Source organism: Schistocerca serialis, chromosome 7 (assembly GCF_023864345.2).
Source record: "Schistocerca serialis cubense isolate TAMUIC-IGC-003099 chromosome 7, iqSchSeri2.2, whole genome shotgun sequence".
NCBI lineage: Eukaryota > Metazoa > Arthropoda > Insecta > Orthoptera > Acrididae > Schistocerca > Schistocerca serialis.
Window position 1 is genome coordinate 121,334,456 of NC_064644.1, and position 23,323 is coordinate 121,357,778.

Sequence of the window (23,323 nt, forward strand, 5' to 3'; positions counted from 1 at the left end):
TAAGATGAACATCAACAAAAGCAAAACAAGGATAATGGAATGTAGTCTAATTAAGTCGGGTGATGCTGAGGGAATTAGATTAGGAAATGAGGCACTTAAAGTAGTAAAGGAGTTTTGCTATTTGGGGAGCAAAATAACTGATGATGGTCGAAGTAGAGAGGATATAAAATGTAGGCTGGCATTGGCAAGGAAAGCGTTTCTGAAGAAGAGAAATTTGTTAACATCCAGTATAGATTTAAGTGTCAGGAAGTCATTTCTGAAAGTATTCGTATGGAATGTAGTCATGTATGGAAGTGAAACATGGACGATAAATAGTTTGGACAAGAAGAGAATAGAAGCTTTCGAAATGTGGTGCTACAGAAGAATGCTGAAGATTAGATGGGTAGATCACATAACTAATGGGGAAGTATTGAATAGGATTGGGGAGAAGAGAAGTTTGTGGCACAACTTGACCAGAAGAAGGGATCGGTTGGTAGGACATGTTCTGAGGCATCAAGGGATCACCAATTTAGTATTGGAGGGCAGCGTGGAGGGTAAAAATCGTAGAGGGACACCAAGAGATGAATACACAAAGCAGATTCAGAAGGATGTAGGTTGCAGTAGGTACTGGGAGATGAAAAAGCTTGCACAGGATAGAGTAGCATGGAGAGCTGCATCAAACCAGTCTCAGGACTGAAGACCACAACAACAACAAACAGTTGTGGTATCTTATGTGCTACGTTAAATAATTTAGATATTGCATTCCATTCACGTTCCCTATGTTCCATATTCACTGAGTTGACTGGAAGTATAGTGAAGAAAACTTCGCGTTTTTTGAGTAGATATACGACGTTTTGCTGCAAAAGGTCATGTCTTCTGCTGTTTACTAGTATTTTTTGTTCTTAAAGAACACGATATTCTCCAGTAAATATCTGTAGGTTACAAGAAAACAGTAAATAAACTGTTCTGTAATGTAGCGGTTCACACCTCCTAGGGTCGTCAGGAAAGGTAAAAAAAAGAAAAAAAAAGGCAAATGTTGTGTCTTCTTCTTGTTGGTGCTGCAATTTACTGCGCTACAGACGCTCCCGTTCGTAAAAAGCATACTACAGACCAATAGAAACAATTAAGTTTCCCTTTTGGCTTTCGCAAGATCTCGCCGAACTCAACAGTATAACTTCCTGGCCGCTTGGTGCGCTGCAGTCACAGTGGGTAACAATAAAAGAGGCGGAGTGTCGCGACTATTATGTTAGACCGTGGTTAGGACGGTGTTACACTGTCACATTTCTTTGTCAAAGTTGGTATGTCAAATGTTTATGTCAAAGAAATTTGATGGTTTAATACGAAACTTTGTCAAATCTCGCCTGTCGTCAAAGAAATATAATCAAATCTAGAGTCTTGCCGTAGATTTGATCACAAAAGTCGTTCGTCTTCCGTTCACTGCAATGTACAATGTAACCGCTTGGAGCTCTGTAGTGTGCTAGTATACATTTCTTCAAAGTTGGTGTGTTCCTTCGACTTTTTTTTTTATATAAACTTGCTTCGACTGGGGTTCGAGGTGAGTAAGGGACACATTGCACGCTATTAATTGTGTTGATGGGCAGGCGACTTCACGTCCAAAATCACCGCTACAGCCATCCACCTCTACATCTGGGTACATCCAGGCAGCTTTCCAGCAAGCCGGAATAGAGAATGTGGTTACACTCTAAAACCAAATTCTTTCTTAGCTTTCCATTCTACTTTGTCTATTTTTGAACTCTGGGTGCCACAAGTTAAAAAGCGCTTCATCTGTTTCGTACTTACTAATTTTGTGGTTGTTGGAACACTAATTCCATTAGTTAAATCATTCAAAAATAAAGTTAGTTCTTATTGCCCATATAGCGTACGAAACATTTATTTACCTTCACATATTCCCTCTTCAGTGCTTTATAAATCGCTTCACACGTTTCTGGAAATATTTTGGCTAATGTACAATGTGATATTAGAGTGCTGTGTTGTAAAGAGAGGTAGCTCTCTCACCTGTCTTCTGCACATATAGCATTTCTCAAGAGAGTATTCTGTTCTGTAATATGATAAGGCACTTTACTGAGCAAATACTGAAATACACTCTCACTCATTCGTAAGTAATTTATATATAAGACTTGACGTCCTCCACTTGTAGCTCTCGTAACAAATTTTGCTGAATACTTTTACTATCTCGACGTAATATCTATGGCTTCATCCAAATATGTTTCATTTTTTCCGCCGCTTTTCTTCCAAGTACGCACACAATGCAATTGTGGTGCTCAACTGCAGCGCATAATAAGTTGTTGTCCGCCATCTTGAAATTTGACGAAAAATATGACGACAGTGTAATACCCCTTTCAAGCGCCAAGTCAAAGATTTTTGTGAAAGAAATTTGACGAATATTTGACCATATTTCTTTGTCAAGGAAATATGATAGCTTAATACTGGCCTTAGGTATGCCAACCCACCACGGTAAGATCATATCAGATCGTATGGGAAAAAACGGTTGTTAACTGTGCCAAAGCCAAAAACCACCTAAAAAGCAACAATGAAATAGGTTTTTAACGGTCGTAAGACTGGCGGGAGACAAGTTCAGTATGCTGTCCAGTGTCTTCTGTCACAAGTTGAAATCGAGAAGTAGTACGTTCCACGACTGATCCCCAATGTCACAGGATCTAATTCAGAATGCGTTGTGCAATGCGTGGCATCAATTCAGCTACGTTTGTAATCAAAACACTGAACACAATGTCTTTCAGATAATCCCACAGCCAGAAGTCACATGGACTAAGATCAGGTGGCCTGAACGGCCAGACTGTAGGGAAATGACGACTGATAATTGTAGCATTTCCAAAATTTCACTGCAGCAACTGCTCCACTTGCTGTGCAATGTGCGGATGAGCGCCATCTTGCAAAACTAGCCACAAATCCACGCCGCTGAAGAGTTGGAACGACTGGTGTGCAGTAGAGCCTCATAGCTTTTACCAGTGACGGTACAGGTAAAAGGACCGACAGGAACCATCTCCTCGACAAGATATGGTCCTACGATAAAACAACGCGATCAACTCGCACCACACAGCTACCTTTGCTGAATGAAGTGATACCGGTTAACGTGCATGCGGATTTTATTTGCCCATATTGTACAGTGATGCGTATTGACATGTCCTTGAAGACGAAAATGGGCTTCGTCTGTCCACATAATGTTCCATGGCCATTCATTGTCCAGCTCCATGCGAGCAATAAATTCCAGAGCGAATGTTCTTCTTGCTGGCAAGTTAGGAGGAAGAAACTCCTGACCATGGGTGATTTTGTATGGACAGCAATGCACGACGTTTCGTAGGATTTTATGCGCCGTGTTCGTAGGCATGTCCAACGTTTGGGCAATTCCCCGTGCACTGCATGCTAGCACGCCAGCGCTCGACCCCTCCCGCAATGCTGTGGCTACATCTTCGACAGACGTCGGATCAACTGTTTTCTCCCTCTTCCATATTACACTTCAGAAGAACCTAAGTTTCCAAATTCTTTAATCATTTTCTACATAGCCACTCGTTGACCAGTCTGGTGTGACAATAGAAAACAGCAAAAGTAAAAGTGAAACATGAAAATTCGCGTTCAAGAAATCATTCACCCAGAAGGATCGTACAAGCTTACCGTCGTCTAACCATCGCACATGAGTCCCTTAAGGACGACATAGAGATAAGCATCCCTGACATAGAGAAACAACTGGGAGAGTTGAAAACAAATGAGACGCCAGGTCCTGATGCAATCCCAATTCGGTTTTACAGAGAGTACTATGGGCATTGGCCCCGTACTTAGTTTGCATTTATTGCGAATTTTTCGCCGAACGGAAAATCCCAAGCGATTGGAAGAAAGCGCATATGTCAGTATAAGTAGCATAAAAGAACGGATTCGCAGAGTTACCGATCAATAACCTTGCATTACTGTAGAATTCTTGGACATATTCTGAGCTCAAATATAATTTCCGTGAGACAGAAAAGCTTCTCTCCACGATTCGGCACGGATTTAGAAAGCATCTCTCACGCGGAACTCAGCTCGCCCTTTTTCTTGTGAACTGTGGATGAACGGAAACAGGGCGATTTCATATTCCTAGATTTCCGAAAAGCATCCGACGCGGCGATCCACTGCAGACTACTGACGAAGGAACGAGATTGCAGAATAGGTTCCCAGATAAGTGAATGGCTCATAGACTTCTTAAGTAGCAGAACGCAGTACCACAAGCTGCGACATTGTCGCGAGAAAACAGTGACCCGTATATGTAATAAGTTTCCTTTAATTTACGTCTATGGTCACAAACTTTTTGTTAACAGATTACCGGTTTCGGTATTCAATGACCATCATCAGATCTGCAGCAAAAATGGGGAAAACATAAATACACTCGCAAACTGTCTACAGCTTAAGAACAATACGTAGACCATCATGAAAGGTAATACTGACAAAATTTACATTTGTGCGCTTTAAATATGAAGAGGCATACCTGTTTCATAAAAACATTCTTTTCTTGCAACGGAGTGCCGCAGGGTGCGAGGGGCCCTCTGCCTGTCACGTTCCTCCATCCACTTCCCGCCTATGCGGAATTCTGGCGTTAACGCTAACAGAGGGCGCTGATTATGTGCAGCACTATGTTTTCTTTCATTTGTGTCTACTTTAGCGATTTGTTTTATGGTTGCTTAATTTTACCCGTTGCACTATCAACGGTGTTTAATATTTGTCATTATCTAGAATATTGGCACTAGACCACATGTCAACCACTGTTTCTTAACTCTTCCTCTTTTTAACAATCTTACTTTTGTCGTGTTCTTCTTTTTATTGCTTTTTATTACTATAATGGCTTTTATACGTTATAAGCTTATTACAGACTTCAACCATTGTACCCCCTTTATTTTCGCTGTTTCAATTAATTATTGAACTCTAATGTATGCCGACATTAGCGACATCTGGTGAACTTACAACACAAACATCTTGTGGCTACTGTACGGCAGCTTGTTTTAAACAGTAGTACTACAGACAACATGACTCATGCATGTGATGTTATTTATATGGTTTTGACGATGCATCTACTGATTCCGCATTTAACATTTGACGATGCCACTATGGCTGTAGTACATTAGGACTTAGTTTTTTTATGAAACAGGTATGCCTCTTCATATTTAAAGCGCACAAATGTAAATTTTGTCAGTACTCCTTTTCATTATGGTCTATGTATTGCTCTTAAGCTGTAGACAGTTTGCGAGTGTGTTTATGTTTTTCCCATTTTTTGCTGCAGATCTGATGGTGGTCATTGAAGACCGAAACCAGTAATCTGTTAACAAAAAGTTTGTGACCATAGACGTAAATTAAAGGAAACTTAGAACCCAGTACGTTGTGATCGACGGTGAGTGTTCATCAAAGAGGAGGGTATCGTCAGGACTGTCCCAGAGAAGTGTCGTAGGACCACTGTTGTTCTCTGTATACATACGTGATCTGACGGACAGGATGTTCAGAATTTGCAGCTGTCGGCTGTTTGCTGATGACACTGTGGTGTATGGGAAGGTGTCCTCGTTGACTTGCCATTCTATATTCACGAAGGTGCAAAGCTGGTACTTTTTGCCGATGATACAAGTATAGCTCTTACACCCAACAGACAAGAATTAACTGGTGAAATTGTAAACGATGTTTTTCAGAAAATCATTAAGTGGTTCTCTGTAAATGGGCTCTCATTAAACTTTGACAAAACACAGTGTATACAGTTCCACACATTAAATGGAATAACACCATTAATAAATATAGACTTCGATCAGAAATCGGTAGCTAAGGTAGAATATTCAAAATTTCTAGGTGTATGCATTGATGAGGGGTTGAACTGGAAAAAACACACTGAGGATCTGCTGAAACGTTTGAGTTCAGCTACTTATGCTATTAGGGTCATTGCAAATTTTGGCGATATACATCTAAGTAAATTAGCTTACCACGCCTATTTTCATTCTCTGCTTTCATATGGCATCATATTCTGGGGTAACTCATCATTGAGTAAAAGAGTGTTCATTGCACAAAAGCTTGTAATCAGAATAATTGCTGGAGCTCATCCCAGATCATCCTGCAGACACTTATTTAAAGAGCTAGAGATCTTTACTGTAGCCTCATAATATATATATTCACTTATGAAATTTTTTATTAACAATCCGAATGAATTCAAAAGTAATAGCAATGTACATGGCTACAAACTAGGAGAAAGGACGATCTTCACTACTCAAGGTTAAATCTAACTTTGGCTCAGTAGGGGGTAAATTATGCTGCCACAAAAGTCACTTACCTAATAGCATCAAAAGTCTGACAGATAGCCATATAGTATTTAAAAGGAAATTAAAAGAATTTCTTAATGACAATTCCTTCTACTCATTAGATGAATTTTTTGATATAGTAAGTGTGTAATTTCTCCACCCCCCACCCCCCAAAAAAATATTAAGTGTCATGTTATATTTTGTGTATGTAATATCTTGTATAGACACCTTTTATTAACCTGACACGTTCCACATCATTATGAAGTGTCGCATTCATGATCTGTGGAACAAGTACTAATCTAATCTAGTGATTGTAGTAGTAGGCCGACCAGATCTCGAGGAGAAAAAATCAGGACACTTGTGTTTATACTTAACTTCACAACTACACTTTTCTTTCTTGTCAGTTACTATGATATTTTGAAATCGACAATAAGTCTAGGATGATTCAGCAGCTGAGAAACCCATAACAAGAATGTATCTTCGTTTTGTGAATTGGAAAGGCAAGTGTAAGTACATTACAGACAAATAAAATTCTTTTCTTCAGAAATAAAAAAGACTGATAAATACTTTTCATTATAATAGCCCGGATATACCGGGTGATCAAAAAGTCAGTATAAATTTGAAAACTGAATAGATCACGGAATAATGTAGATAGAGAGGTACAAATTGATTGGCTCTGAGCACTATCGGACTTAATATCTGTGGTCATCAGTCCCCTAGAACTTAGAACTATTTAAACCTAACTAACTTAAGGACATCACACACATCCATGCCCGAGGCAGGATTCGAACCTGCGACCGTAGCGGTCACGCGGTTCCAGACTGAAGCGCCTAGAACCGCACGGCAACACCGGCCGGCGTACAAATTGACACACATGCTTGGAATGACATAAGGTTTTATTAGAACCAAAAAAATACAAAAGTTCCAAAAATGTCCGACATATGGCGCTTCATCTGATCAGAATAGCAATAATTAGCATAACAAAGTAAGACAAAGCAAAGGTGATGTTCTTTACAGGAAATGCTCAATATGTCCACCATCATTCCTCAACAATAGCTGTAGTCGGGAAATAATGTTGTGAACAGCTCTGTAAAGCATGTCCGGAGTTACGGTGAGGCATTGGCGTCGGATGTTGTCTTTCAGCATCCCTAGACATGTCGGTCGATCACGATACACTTGCGACTTCAGGTAACCCCAAAGCCAATAATCGCACGGACTGGGGTCTGGGGACCTGGGAGGCCAAGCATGACGAAAGTGGCGGCTGAGCACACGATCATCACCAAACGACGCGCGCAAGAGACCTTTCACGCGTCTAGCTATTTTTTGTTCTAATAAAACCCCTTGTCATTCCAAGCATGTGTGTCAATTTCTACCTTTCTATCTACATTATTCCGTGGTTTATTAAGTTTTCAAATGTATACTGACTTTTTGATCACCCAGTACATTGATGAGCCAAACCACTATCACCACTGCCGTGACTGTATTTATTAGACTGTGACTAAACATTTACCGTAATTCGCGCCATGTGGTCGGCATCGAGTCGAACGTTGGATATATATCGATAGGGGTTCGCACGTTCGATAGGGAATCTTTCTAGGATATCACCGACTTGGTTTAGTGTATAAACAAATAACAAGTTGTCAGTTTTCATTTTAGAAAATCTGACAGCCTTAACGTATACGTATCTTTACGGACGCCTGTGATCGTGTTGTGTTGTGAAATGCTGCAGGTGTGTGCGCGCGGCCCGGCCTCAGCCTGAACTTGGGCGGCGGCGACGCGTCGTCGTCCGCATCGCCTCTTCGACGGCCAGCGCTGTCGCTCGACCTGCCGGCGGGAGTCGCGGCGCAGCCGGGCTCCATCGACGTCTCCTTGCCGCTCGAGAGGCAGGGGTGCGTATTACCTAAAGCCTTTTGGATAGGGTGGATAGCAATGTGCGGCTGTTTGCTGATGATGCTGTGGTGTACGGGAAGGTGTCGTCGTTGAGTGACTGTAGGAGGATACAAGATGACTTGGACAGTATTTGTGATTGGTGTAAAGAATGGCAGCTAACTCTAAATATAGATAAATGTAAATTAATGCAGGTGAATAGGAAAAAGAATCCTGTAATGTTTGAATACTCCATTAGTAGTGTAGCGCTTGACACAGTCACGTCGATTAAAAAATGGTTCAAATGGCTCTGAGCACTATGGGACTCAACTGCTGTGGTCATAAGTCCCCTAGAACTTAGAACTACTTAAACCTAACTAACCTAAGGACATCACACACATCCATGCCCGAGGCAGGATGCGAACCTGCGACCGTAGCGGTCACGCGGTTTCAGACTGTAGCGCCTAGAACCGCACGGCCACTCCGGCCGGCATGTCGATTAAATATTTGGGCGTAGCATTGCAGAGCGATATGAAGTGGGACAAGCATGTAATGGCGGTTGTGGGGAAGGCGCATAGTCGTCTTCGGTTCATTGGTAGAATTTTGGGAAGATGTGATTCATCTGTAAAGGAGACCACTTATAAAACACTAATACGACCTATTCTTGAGTACTGCTCGAGCGTTTGGGATCCCTATCAGGTCGGGTTGAGGGAGGACATAGAAGCAATTCAGAGGCGGGCTGCTAGATTTGTTACTGCTAGGTTTGATCACCACGCGAATGCTAACGGAAATACTTCAGGAACTCGGGTGGGAGTCTCTAGAGGAAAGGAGGCGTTCTTTTCGTGAATCGCTACTGAGGAAATTTAGAGAACCAGCATTTGAGGCTGACTGCAGTACAATTTTACTGCCGCCAACTTACTTTTCGCGGAAATACCACAAAGATAAGATAAGAGAGATTAGGGCTCGTATGGAGGCATATAGGCAGTCATTTCTCCCTCGTTCTGTTTGGGAGTGGAACAGGGAGAGGAGATGCTAGTTGTGGTACGAGGTACCCTCCGCCACGCACCGTATGGTGGATTGCGGTGTATGTATGTAGATGTAGCTCTTCACCTTACTCGGCTGCGAGGGCCTGCCTCTCTTGTTGCACTTGTCTGTCCGAAGAGTGCAGTTCTTGTAAAGTACCACTCTCCCCAATACACTCAAAAAACGCACACCCGAATGAAACGAATATAGGTAGATGTGATGTCACGAACAGACAAACAAATGATTACAATTTTTAAAAAGTGGAGGATTTGTTTAGGAGAAAGAGCTTCACAAATTAAGTCTGTAATGTGTTGTTCCACCTCTGGCCATTATGCAAGCAGTTATTGAGCTTGCCATAGATTGATAGTTTCTAACATCCCTACCACAACATAGGTCAAAAATTAATTATGATTGTAGTGTTGCTCACGCTGCTAAAATATTGCATTTTCGGGCAACAACAAAGTTATATTATGTAGCAGGTGTCATTAGACACAGTTAATGAAGTCATTTCTTGAAATAATGGATAAACTAGGCACTCATCTTTTCGTGTTTCCCACGCTGGTCTCGTTGTGAACTCATGGCTCAATCGTCGAAAATCTAGGTAGTGATGATTCCAAGCTCGGATGCAAAGAGGCCTAGGTGTTATTCTGCGATATTTATAGATGTGTTTCAGAAACCATTCTTGAAGATTAAACTTTTGCAAGTTCGGACGATGGTGATGTAAAAAGTAATCAATACTCCGAATTTAAGTTACACTTCTTTTTTATTACTTTTGTTGCAATATCACGTAACTCGCTCCAAAACATCACTTCACAATATAAAACATACTTGAAAATATCTTCCTCACTGTTAAAGTTCACATTTCATAAACTGACTACAATTTGCGTCTTTTTAACATGACGACCAAAGCTTGACTCTCTAATAACCGCTTACGCGCCCAAAAATCAGAGTTACAAGTACAGCAATGATCATAGTGACAAAAGAAAGAATACACATAAGAATGATATCATTGCAATATATATCGATGTATCGAAGTACCTCTACATTAATGAAATCAAATCTGAGTGTTGTCCCAGAAATATGTTAACTATTTTACAGAAACACAGTAGAATAATGCTGGTATCGAGAGGTTGAGGTGAGGTGCCGTAATGGTTACGTAATTCAAGTACCATTACAATTGTATGTCCTCCTAAGGATATCGTCCAGAATTCTGTTTAATTGGCGCGTCATATCGTCTAAATCTCGAAATGGTTGGAGGACTCTGCCCATAACGCTCCAAATGTTCTCAAATGGGGAGAGAACTGGCGACCTTGCTGGCCAAGGTAGGGTTTGGCAAGCACGAAGATAAGCAGTAGAAACTCTTGTGGGCATTATCTTGCTGAAATGTAAGCCCAGGATGTCTTGTCATGAAGGACAACAAAATGGCGTGTAGAACATAGTCCACGTACCACTGTGCTGTAAGGATGCTGCAGATGAAAACCAAAAGAAATGAAATTGCACCCCTGACCACTCATCATTGTCAGGTCGTACAGCAGGCGACAATCACGTTGGTATCCCATTGCTGTCTGGAGCATCTCCAGTCTGTCTTCGGCCTGGTACCTCATTGACTGGAGCAGAATTGTCTGCAGTGATGAATCCCACTTCGAATTGAGCTCAGATGCCCAGTGAAATATCTGGAATGCATAAACGGTATCAAACCCCTAACAGAAATCAGAAATGAATCCTTCAAAAGTGGTTGCTTCCCTGGCTCTCTGAAGCATGCCAAAATTTTACCAGTTCACAAGAAAGGTGATGTAGAAAACGTTGAGAACTACAGACCAATAGCCCTATTGTCATGCTTTTCCAAAGTGATAGAAACAATAATGAAAAATAGGCTTTTGAGCTATCTAAGTAAATTGAACCTCCTCTGCAATGACCAGTACAGTTTCAGGCCTGGTAGAGGTACAGAATCTGCAATAGCACAATTTACAAAAACAGTTTTAGAAGCACTAGATGAGAACAGCTATGTAACTGGCCTTTTCCTAGACCTGTCTAAGGCATTTGATACAGTTGACCACCAGAAGCTGTTGCATAAATTAGAGGCACTAGGAATAATGGGAGTGGTTCTCAAATGGTTTCATTCGTATGTAGAAAACAGAGTACAGTCAGTAGAGATCACACATGTCTCCAGTGAATCAAAGCACATTGAGAAACATATATCTGATCCACAATATATCAATATTGGGGTCCCTCAAGGAAGTGTACTAGGCCCTGTATTATTTCTGGTGTATATAAATGATTTCCCGCAACATATCATCCATGGAGAGAAGATATTGTTTGTGGATGACAGCAACATAGTAATCACCAGTAAGACACCAGCACAAATATTGGAAAATTTTACTGAAGTGCTGAGGGATGTTCACAAATGGTCTCAGGAAAACAAAGTAACTCTCATTGTAAAGAAAACAAGTACAATATGCTTTAGAATGAACAGGAAACAGAGTCCCTTAAATTTAAAACTAGATAGCATCTCCATAGATGATGTACCTACAACAAAATTCTTAGGGTTGCACGTTGACAGCCAAATGAAGTGGAATGGACATGCTATGAAACTCTCAAAAAAGATATCCACAACATGTTGTGCACTTAGAGTCCTTGTATCCGCATGCAGTAGTGAATATTTGAGAACTGTATACTTTAGTTATGTTCATTCAGTAATCAGTTATGGTATTATTTTCTGGGAAAACAGTGCTCAGAATTTACAAACAGTATTTAAAATGCAAAAGAGAGCAGTAAGAATTATAAGAAAAAGCAGTAAGTGGGCCCACTGCAGAGAACTTTTCAAAATGTTGGAAATTCTAACTGTTCCTTGTGAATTTATATTCCAAACCATAGTGTACATCAAGAAAAACATAGAAAATTATAGCACAAATAGCAGTTTTCATAACTATAGTACAAGAACAAGTCACTGTCTTCACCTAGACAAGCAGAAAAAATATAAGACTCAAAATAGCTTCTTGTATGAAGGTGTAAAACTGTATAATAAACTGCCACAGAAAATAAAAGAAGCAGATAACATGTACTGCTTTAGGAGAAATCTTAAATTGTTTTTGCAGGAACATTGCTTTTACACTATAAGAGAATTCCTTAGTACAAAATGGTTACAAATAGCTTGTTTCACAATATTTTGATAAGGAGGAAAAATGATTGTAAATAACTTACATGTCACAATGTTTAACTACATGTACACAATATTTTGATAAGGAGCAAAAATGATTGTAAATAACTTCCATGTCACAATGTTTAACTACATGTAACAACAAACTGTATAAATATATGAATGTACGCAACTGACAACATCCATACATTTTAAAATGTCCACGGATAGCTAAATAAATAAATAAACCCCAGGAAGTGGTGGAATACCAACCTGACTGTCGCCTGCTACACAGCACAATGAGAAATAAAGGTCTGGAGTGCCATTTCATTTCATAACATGACCCCTTTGGTTGCCATCCTTGGTTCCCAGCACAATGGTATATCAACGATATTTTACATCTCATTTTCTCGCCCTTCATAGCAAGTCATTCTGAGCTTATATTAAAGCAAGATAATGTCTGCCTGCATAAAGCAAGAGTTTCTACCGCTTGTCTTTGTGCTTGCCAAACCCTGCATTGGCAAGCAAGGTCGCCACATCTCTCCCCAACTGAGAACTTTTGGAGCATTATGGGCAGGGCCCTCCAAGTAACTTTGGATTCTGACAATCTAGCACGCCAAATGGACAGAATTTGGAACAATATCCATCGGGAGGACATCCAACAACTCTGTTAATCAATACCGAGCCAAATAACTGGTTGCACAAGGGCCAGAGGTGGACCAACACGTTACTGTCTTCCTCAATTTGTAAAAATCTTTTTCTTAGATAAATTGTGCAATTCACCTGACATTGCAATCATTTGTTTGTCTGTACATGTACATCATCACATCTACCGATTTCTTCCACATTTTGATAATTCCTTTGTGGTGTGTGGTTTTAATTTTTTCTTAATATCTTGAAAACTGTGTTTTCCAGCGAAATCGTATCCCAGTGCCATGTTTAGCTGCATTAAATTCCCTACAAAAAGGTCCTGTTCATTTCTACTGTGGGACTGATAATTTGTGCATAGAAAGCAAGCAAGTATGAAGATCTTGCACACGGTTTTTTTTAAGTTGTTGCAGGCTGCATAAAACCTACTGGTAGGCAGCAACTGAATCACCCTATATAGTCTGGGAGCCCATGACAAAATAAATCTGCAGTTATTTTGTATTATAAGATGTAAAGGAGACTACAGTTATATGTAAAGAAATTACAGTTCATGTGGAACAATACAACTATACATAAATGCCATTTACATTGATGCTCCCATCCCAGTGTGTAGGAGGGAGTGAAGGGCTTTAGTACATAAACTCCTTGATTGCTGAGGGATCTATTTTTCCGCAGTATGCTACACTTTTTTGTCACAGGTCTTTCAGAGATCTTTCAGAGATCGTTTTAAGGGGACGAAGATATGTAAGACACATGGGGAGGTAGCAGATCTGTAAGCAGTATGCTCCAGGACCTACCATCAATATTTTTGAGGGAACTTGAGGATCATCTTTATCACATGTTACTTAGCATTATCCTGGAGAAGCACAGTTCCATTTGAGAGCCTGCCTCTGCAATTTTTCTTGCTGGCCTGTTCGAGCTTCAGCAACATGTTGCATTACCACACACTGTTGACTGTTGCACTCCTTGTTATTCAGTCAATGAGTTGAGGTTCTTCTTCGTTGAAAAAGAAACTGAGCAGCACTTTTCTAACCTTCAGGAGAGAGTGGGTATTTTTTATATGAGGGGAGCAAGGACTGCACCATGCCATACTCATCCATTTGGAGGCAGGGTCGAAGTGGTGACACCACATTTCATCATATAGCACCATCTGAACAATGTAATCCATTCCATGATCCATGTCTTTCAACTGAAGGGTGAGGCGAACACCCATTCCCACCATCTTCTCGTACTTTGAAAGATCTGTGGATGCAAAGAAATAGGATAACTGGTCTTTGTGCTGAGTGGGAGGAATCCATCGTGCAACAAACTGCAGAACAACTCTTCAGAAATGAGGAAATTGCCATGAAGCCATACTCTGCTTGTGCAACTCAGAATATCATCGTACAATGCTCAGAAACAAATTAACCCACTAGGAACACACACAGTGCTGCTACAGTGTAGGACTCCTTTTCAACTGGGCATTTTAATATGTTAATATTGACAACCTAACAAAAAACAGCCCATTATCAAAGTTTGGATTCTGGGGCATGTGACAGTCATGCTCTTTTATCTGTTAAGAACTTGTAGTTATGCTGATAAAGCATGAAAAAGTTTTACATGTATAAGGTGGTTTCCAGACATTCAATTTTATGACATGTGTGGAAGTGCATGTGGGTCACATGTCCCAGGATCCAAACTATATGATAATGGGCTTTTTTCTGTTAAGTCATCAATAACAACATACTGAAACAACAAGCAGTATAAAATAGTTGCACTTTTATGTTACAGACTCCTGGCCTAACACTCTCTCATTATTTTAAATGTATTACCTTAATTGCATGAATTATGTGAATGCAACAGAAGCAGCTGTGTTATTACAAAGAGCTCAGATGTCAAGTCTTTAGTAAGCAAAGAAGGGAAAACTTAAAGGTGGAAGGAGTACATAACTATCAAGCCAACATTATAGAAAGAGAAGAGGAAATAATGAACACAAAAGTAAAACATTGACACTGGTTCAACCACCATGTATGGGAGATGAGAACTGATTATTTTATAGGTTTTTTTGGCCTGGTATGTAAATAGCGTGTTTTCCAGACTTGAGTTCAATATTATACCTACTCTGCTCAAACTAAATGGCCTATAATATAAGTTTCAGTACTGCTGCAGACGCAATATATTTGCTGCAGTTACTTAAGAATTTATTTGTTATAACTGATATTTAAGCCCTGATCTTGTTATTTTGTGACAGGTGGTACCATGGTGCCTTGTCCAGAGTGGAGGCTGAGAATGTCCTCAGAGTCCTCCGTGAGGGCTCATACTTGGTGCGCAACAGCGAGTCAGCCAGACACGACTATTCACTGTCACTGAAGTAAGTCTCCTATCAACTACCACTTAAGGAAAAACACATGGTTTTTCTGTGGAGAAACAACATAATAAGTAACACACCGCCACCTAATCAGTGATCTCAATAAACAGTAATGTTCTGTTATCATTTTCAGCGTTGTTACTCCAAATTTCTATCAGTACGAATATGCTATGGATGTGCTTTTCATATCTTTGATCCTTATTCTGCTTTCCTCCTCCTCCCCCCCCCCCCCCCCCCGCCCCCCTCCTCCACCAGTCACCTATCTGAAATGCTTACTTAAGATTTATCTTTCCTTATGGACATCAGCCATATGCATTCATTTTCCTCCTGAATGTTTTCTAGCATCCTTCACCAAATTGGATCATGATTTTGTTCTTCACTTTTTTTTTAATCCAGCAAGGGTTTCCCTTGGCCAGTATGCTATCCATTCATGTGATTACATATCCCAACCATCATCCTTTAAATTTCATTACAGCCTCCCACTCAAGTATGTTTCTTGATCCACTTCTTTGTTCTCCTGTCTCTTCGGTTGGCCTAATTCCAATTGTGCATCTCTCCATTGCTCACTGAACAATCCTCAGTCACTGAACTGAAAATAGTTACATTGCATGTTGTAGTGCACGCCAAGGACACCATATTCATTATCTGACCATATAGGGATCACCATTATTTCCACTTATGCAGTTTGTTGCAATATGAAGTAAAAGTATCATGTCAGCTTCATACTTGATCAGTTATATGCCTGTAAAATGTGAACCTGTTTTTTATTCTGAAATTAATTTATGTTCTTTCAAATTAAGCCTCAAGTTCTCAATACAGTCAAAACATAGATGTTATGTCTGTCTTAGTCTGTCTGTTTATGAAATTATATGTTTCTCCTTATATCACTTGGAAGTTATCTGCTAGTGTCATGGGAAAAGAATGAAGAAATAAATATTAATAGATGCATCTATGACAGAAAGTAAAAAATCTGCTTGTACAGATAAATATCATATACATTTTTCACTTACAAACATTCATGAATGGACATCAGACAATGGATAACTTCCGAAAACTGAAGTAGTACCAGTACTCCAGACTGTCTTCATGTACATAGACCATTTGCTATTGTGTGGATGCTTTAATATGGCAATTTTATGAAGGGTGCGGTTGAATTACTGTTGCGTAAGGTATTGATAGATGTTGGGCCCATATTATCTTCATCATGACATTCCCAACCTTAGCAAATAATTATGGTAGCCATTACTGAATATATTGTTACTTTTTGCTTTGTGTTGCTCATTGATCATTGTTTCCTTATTTTGAAATGAATCTACTCAAGGTCCATCACAGTGATCAAGTACAACTTCTTCAATCCCAAGAATGATTAACAGTCACTGTCAACCACACACCAGTGTTGCTTTCATAGGAGCACAAATCTGAATGTAGGCTTCCAGTCCTGTGTGAGGCATGCAGGGCTTGTTCAGCAGCACTACTCCTCTCCTCACAGCAGTCTAAGTCCTCATTTGTTTTCGCTTGTGACTGACTGTCACATGAACATGTCCACACTATAACAGTGTAGCTAACAAAAATAGCAACAACAGAACAACAAAGAGAATATTGAATTGCAGCATAACTATACTATGAAAAAAACTATGAAAGTATGGAAACTGAACTCAAAATAATTCCATAATTTTTCTAGCATTTAGAACAGTTTCTCAGGAAGAGAAGGAATCTGAGTCCTTAAACCATAAGGGAATGTAACATTCTTACAGATGATTAATGACCTTATCATACACACAGATGAACACCTCATTAATAGCTGGTTGGTCCGCCTTTTGAACACAATACAGCAGTGATCCTGCATGACATACATTCAACATGTCCTAGGTAGGTTTTCCAGAGGTACGTGGCACCATATGCCATGCAGAGATCATAAAATTTCCATAAACCAGGAGCTGATGATTTGTGGGTGCAGAGTTGGCAACTGATAGTGTTCCAGATATGTGCCATCGGGTTCAGATCAGGCACATTTGGCAGCTGACACATCAACATAAGTTCACTATCACATGCCACAAATGACTGTAGCATGATTCTTCCCTTGTGACATGGACAGTTATCTTCCTTGAAGGTGCTACTGCCATTGAAGAAGACACCAAGCCTGAAGGAATGCAAGTGGTCCATTGTATCTACATATGTCACGGTGCCTTTGATTACTACCTTAGGTTCCATGGAAACCCAAGTAAACATCCCCCCACGTTTTAACACTGCTTCCACCAGTCTTTGTCCATGTTGTGGTGTATGTTTTGATCAGCCATACATGTGGATTACATTATATCTGTATACAACTAAAAACTTGGTGTAACAAGAAATGTGATTCATCCAGCCAAATAAATAAATAAAAAATAAATAAATGACATGATTCATGATCCAGCCTTCATGCTCCTGTGGCCACTGCTATCATAATTGATGATGTTGTTGGGGCAACATACTGGTCAACAGTGTGCACTGAACAGTGTGCTCTAAAATGCATATGCATGCACCAGTATTGCAAACTCTCATCGGATTATCAATAGATCATTGCAAATCACGTTTTACAGAATGGGAAAGGTTCTGACCTTCACTTTCTGTGAATTGGCTTGGGTATCCAACACCTCATTGCCTACTCATGATTTTACCATCCTTCAGCTACTTTCTGTAGGTCCTCATGACAATATAACATGAAGAGTCAACCAACTTGACTATTTCTGAGATACTCATTCCCAGGGATAGGGCCATAACAATCTGCCCATTGTGAAAGTGGCTTATGCCTGGGATTTCTCATTTGTGGCCCATATTATTGCTAGAATAATTCTCCTCTCATCTCTACTCTACTTGGATGCTTTTTCTTATTGTGTCAAGTGCCCATATTGCTGCCAGATGACATTCAGTCTCACTGTGGGCAGTGGTCACGAAGTTTTGGCTCATCAGTTAATTTTCTTCAAGGGGTAACTGGTTTTTATTTAATTTCTCCTGTTCACTTATGTGATAGAACAACAGCTAATATGGAGATCTTTAGTGTGAGTTATCTAAAGCAAACTAAATAAACTAAATGATAGATAAATTGTATTCTTGACTGCCCAAAAACAGTCAGAATTAAATCAATAGCTGTATTTCTTCCAAAAAGGGGAAAAGCAGTTAAGAGGTTTGGTTTGGTTTAGTTTATTAGTGCCCTTCAAGCGATACTAAAAATATAAAATTAATGCACAGGCAGTGTGTTACAAAAAGACACAAGAAAATAATGCATTGGTCTTACACAACATCCATGAATAAATAAATAATTAGTTGACATTCGTGCAGTGCACTTTGGAAAATACATTTATCACATCATTTATAGCTGAAAGGATATGCAAACAAAATATAAAATTTCCAATGAGAACAGCATTATTGAAATGACAGTGAAGAAAAATAAGTGTTTGTTAGCGATTTAGTGATTCATAATATACTTCCACATTATAAAAACATTTATTCAACAAGTACTTTTTTTTATTTCTGTCTTAAATTTTCCCTCAACCTAAATTTCCTTGATACAAATTGGTACGGCATTACACAGCTTTATTCCGTAATGACTGAGATGTTTTTGAGTCTGTGTGTTTCTTGCTCTTTGTACATGCTGATTCTTAATGATGCATCTATTGTAGTTATGGAAATCTGAATTTATATATAAACTACTGATGTGTGTTTTTGTAGACAATACTCTTTTTGAATATGCACAAAGATGGCACTGTAAGTATCTTTAACTACATAGATAAGTGCCTGCAAAGTTTATGTGGAGAGCTGTATGTAATATTTGTAATGGGTCTTTCCTGTAATTTAAAAAGTCTCTCAAGCCCCAGAACATTATTCCATATGATACAGTAGAATGGGAATAAGCAAAATACACTAATCTTGCACATTCTGTGCTACAAACTCTAGAAATTATTCTCAGAAGAATTGAGTTTTTGGGATAGGTATATGACGTGGTCTCTCCAGCTCAAATTATGATCAATGCACATGTCCAAAAACTTTGTAGACAGTACTGTAGTTCTATTGATAAGAAATATTCCACTGATAATCTTGACACTGAGTGCCCATAAGCCCTTCCCCCAACAAATACTCATTTTTAATTTTTTTTTATTCCAGGGGTGCCCGTGGATTTATGCACATGCGTATCCAGCAAAACAAAGAATCAGGCAAATTCATCCTCGGCCAGTTCAGCAAACCATTTGACAATATTCCTGAGATGATTCAGCACTACACAGTCAACCAATTACCAATCAGAGGAGCAGAGCATATGTGCTTACTGCATCCAGTGATAGAACAATTGCTCTAGCTACTCTCCAGTCCGCCGTGGATCATACTGCGGCAGGACTTGTGACTTCATCGGATGCTGCTATTGCTGTGTATGAAGAAAGTGGGTATCATTCAGAACACTGAATGTCTTACCTACTAACTCATAAACTGCAGGTGTAAATCAGTTACCTTGACCTGAGGGAAAAGTCATCTTTCAACTGCTGCTGTATGGTCATGTTGAATTAATTCTGGAGCCATTATTTCAAAAAGGTTGACAGAAATTCTGGAAGAAAATGGTCAGATTTTTTTTTCTTTTTACCCAGATGAGATACCTTCAAGCAACAGACAAAAGAGAAAAGTCTGGATATGCCATTACATGAACAGTGCAGTGATTATAATTTTGACACTAATAATGTTTTATAACTTGTATAGCTTTTTAGTAGATTTAAACCCATTGTGCAATGCCTGTAAAATAGGAGTCCATGTAGATAGTTGTCATGTGGAACATTCCAAGCCAAAGAGTAGCTGTGAAGAATTTTATTATACATACAGATATCTATCGACACAGAACATAAAACAGTAGTTGCTGAACTATATTTCTTAGCTAGAATAGGATGTTTATATTTGTTGTTGCTGTGATCTCATTTTCTGTATGTATGAGGAGAAACAGTGTTTATTTTGAAGATGGGAAGATTATATTTCAATTGTAGTACTATTAAGGCAGTTACGAGAGCCATGTAACCGAGAAATATGGCAGATGCATCTTGATTCTTATGTTGAAGATACTAGAATAATCCTATTGGCAAATTCTGTCTTTCATATTATGTTAACAAATATTTTTTGTGTATCTGAAACTGGTAGTATTCTTGTCTGTTGTCAACATCAGCCATTGGATGTGTGACAAAAAACTGTGCTTACCCCGTTCTGATGAGCCTTGTCTTATTTCCTGCTTCACTCTATATGTTTTTGTGTTATGAGAATGTCTTCTCTTAGTAAATTTCCTTACTTTTAGTATATTTAATACCTACATTTATTTGAAAATTCAAAAACTCTTACTTCCTTCTGTAATACAAAAAAAATTAATTTTCCCTTTCTTTTCCTTGCATCCTTTCAGTTTTCATGCTAGAAATTCTATAAAATAAATGAGTTACATGCTTTAATTCATTGAGAGCCCCATTTTATTACAGTGTATGCCCTTCAAAGTATGCTCAGTTCACAGCCATCCGTCCACCAGTCTGTCTTACCGTCCTTTTGTTAATGCAGACAACTGCAAGCTACCAGTGACAGCGAAGTAGTTTGTGACATTTCCAGTGGCCCTGTAATGTAATTGCGAACAGGTCACCTGCCACTTTTACTTCCTCCTACAATGTAATAATATATCTGTAAACTAGGCTACCTATTTAATGAAGTGGGCAAAAGTTTTTATTAAATTCATTCTACTTTTGTATACATACTTGGTACCAAAAGTCCATAATGTCAATGAGACTGAATGAAATTTAGAGCTTCCCCCTCCAAACTTTCACCTCTCAGATTGGGAGACATGTATGTAGAACTTTTTATAAAAACTGTGAAAAATTCTGATTGTTTTTGTTGACTGTTGAACAGCTTTACGTTTGGCAGTAAAAGAAAAATTGATTATAAAAATGTCAATAATTTAAATTACTCATATTACTGTATTATTTTAAAATCAAAGAATTACGCTGATACTGATTATTTTGTGTAGCATCTGTTGCATATGTCTGTGTGTAATACCTACTGTAAACATTGTCAGTGCATAATGCATAGTTTTGTATACGTTTCACTTGCCAGCCAAAGTACAAACTGAACTATAACTGCAATCTGTGGTAACAAGCCCAATATGAGTAACTGCACAGACACGCAAACTGTAAAGCTGAGTCTCATATTGTAAATGTAGTTACTGTAGGACCAAAACTATAGGGCTTCCATTCAAAACAACTGCTTCTGTTAATAATTTGTGTATTTGATTAAGCTGTCAACATTGTTCAGTGCATCTCAGAGAAAGATCTACATACTATACATGAAAAATTGTCGCAAAAATCTGTGAAAATAAAAATGCTTGTTACCTAATCTTGTGGAAAAAGTTGCATTTCACACAGAGAATCAGAAAATCTAGAAGACAGATCTCTGTCAGCGGAATGAAAATCAGGCTTACTTTTACCATCACAATGAAACACAAAAAGAAAGTGTAGAGACATAAGTTAGCTATTAGGTAAGTTATTGTTAGTTTGTTAGAAGAGAACATCATTCTCAGAGTTACCTCAACTACAAGTTCTCCATACTGAAGAGGAGTCAGAAATAACTGAATGAAAGTGCAATATTAGTTTCTTTGTTGATAGACATTTATATTTGTATTGAATGTTGTGTGAAGGAAAATAACTAATACAAAATGAATACAGTTTAGAATATTACACAAGTTACCATTCATAAGACTTAGTAATAACTAACTAAATAAATGACTTGTTAGAAAGAACATTATGATTGAAAATGTCATGCCATGATTTAAGTGAATAAAATGAGTCTGATAATGTTTGAGGAATCAAGACACCTTCTTTGGGTTGATGTCACATTTTCACAATGTAGTAGGATAATAGGCCACTGATGATATGATTGCCTAAAAGGAGTCACAAGAAGTAGTTCCTCCAGCATTTTAGCTTTTCATGCCACATGTAGCACACATTTCATATCTTAAAATATAACAAATAAAGTTTGTTGAACCCCATTGTTCTCTATAAATAAGCTTTTTGGGTGAAAACATTCAGCACTCCATATTAAATTAATACAAATTTTGGACAATATGCATACAGAATATTCCTGTCTCAGAAGGAAGCTTTCTTTGTGCCGCATTTTTTGAAAACCTTGACAACTTAGTTATTTCTATTCCAGGTGCACTTCTCTAATTAAATTCTCAAAATGTGCAGCAAAATCAGAATGGAAGAGCAGTATAAAATTAAAGGCAACAATCATGCAGCAAATTATATATCAAATATAATTTTAAGATAATTCTTACAATTATTCAGCTGTATCAATATGACAAATGATGAGTACTGAATTGAATTGACTAGATAAATACACGAATAATAAGTTCTGACTGTGTTTTTGGCATAAAGTCTTCCTATCTTTTTCTCACCATGAATTTCCATTGAATGTGCACAGATGTGATTTTAAACAATTACTTGTGTAATGTAGCTTTTACATTATATATATGTTATTTGCTGCAACGTAGTGTCAAAATTGAATACTTCGCACCCACGGCTGACATACAAATGATAATGTGAACACGTATGTGAGAGACAGAAATCTTCTAAAAAGAGTGTAATCCATTTACGTGTGTTATTTTACTGGGAGATACAGGAGGACCAAAGTTCATTACATCATATTAATTGAGAAGAGACTGGCTGGGACAATAGCCTATATTTTTCCACCTTTGCATATTAATATTTTCTTTCAATTGAAACAGTAATCTGATAACAGAAAGACAGCATCATTATCTAACTTACTTCCACCACCACATACTTTCCTCCATTTATTTAAGAAAAGAAAGATTAGAAGAAAGCCCCATTTATCATACATTGATACAATTTTGATTTAAATGCATATTCAGTAATATTATTAGATATTTCTCAGTTGGAATGTGAGAGACAAGTGAGTATTCCATCATATTCTATCAAATGCTGTGCATCATACAACATAGCTTCACCCCAGATGCATCAATTTTCTGTTGTTTTTCTGGTCCTT

At 38.6% G+C, this 23,323-nt stretch overlaps 1 protein-coding gene across 1 annotated transcript in view; it reads left to right on the forward strand.

Moving 5' to 3' along the window:
• Positions 1–22,117, forward strand: part of LOC126412920 (SH2 domain-containing adapter protein B) — a 133,362-nt gene extending 111,245 nt beyond the window's left edge. The window contains exons 11-13 of the mRNA XM_050082809.1: positions 7,994–8,146; positions 15,161–15,280; positions 19,418–22,117. Coding sequence (XP_049938766.1) covers positions 7,994–8,146; positions 15,161–15,280; positions 19,418–19,607 — 463 coding nt within the window. The 3' untranslated portion in view covers positions 19,608–22,117. The remainder of the gene's footprint in view (positions 1–7,993; positions 8,147–15,160; positions 15,281–19,417) is intronic.
• The last annotated feature ends 1,206 nt before the right edge of the window (positions 22,118–23,323 follow it).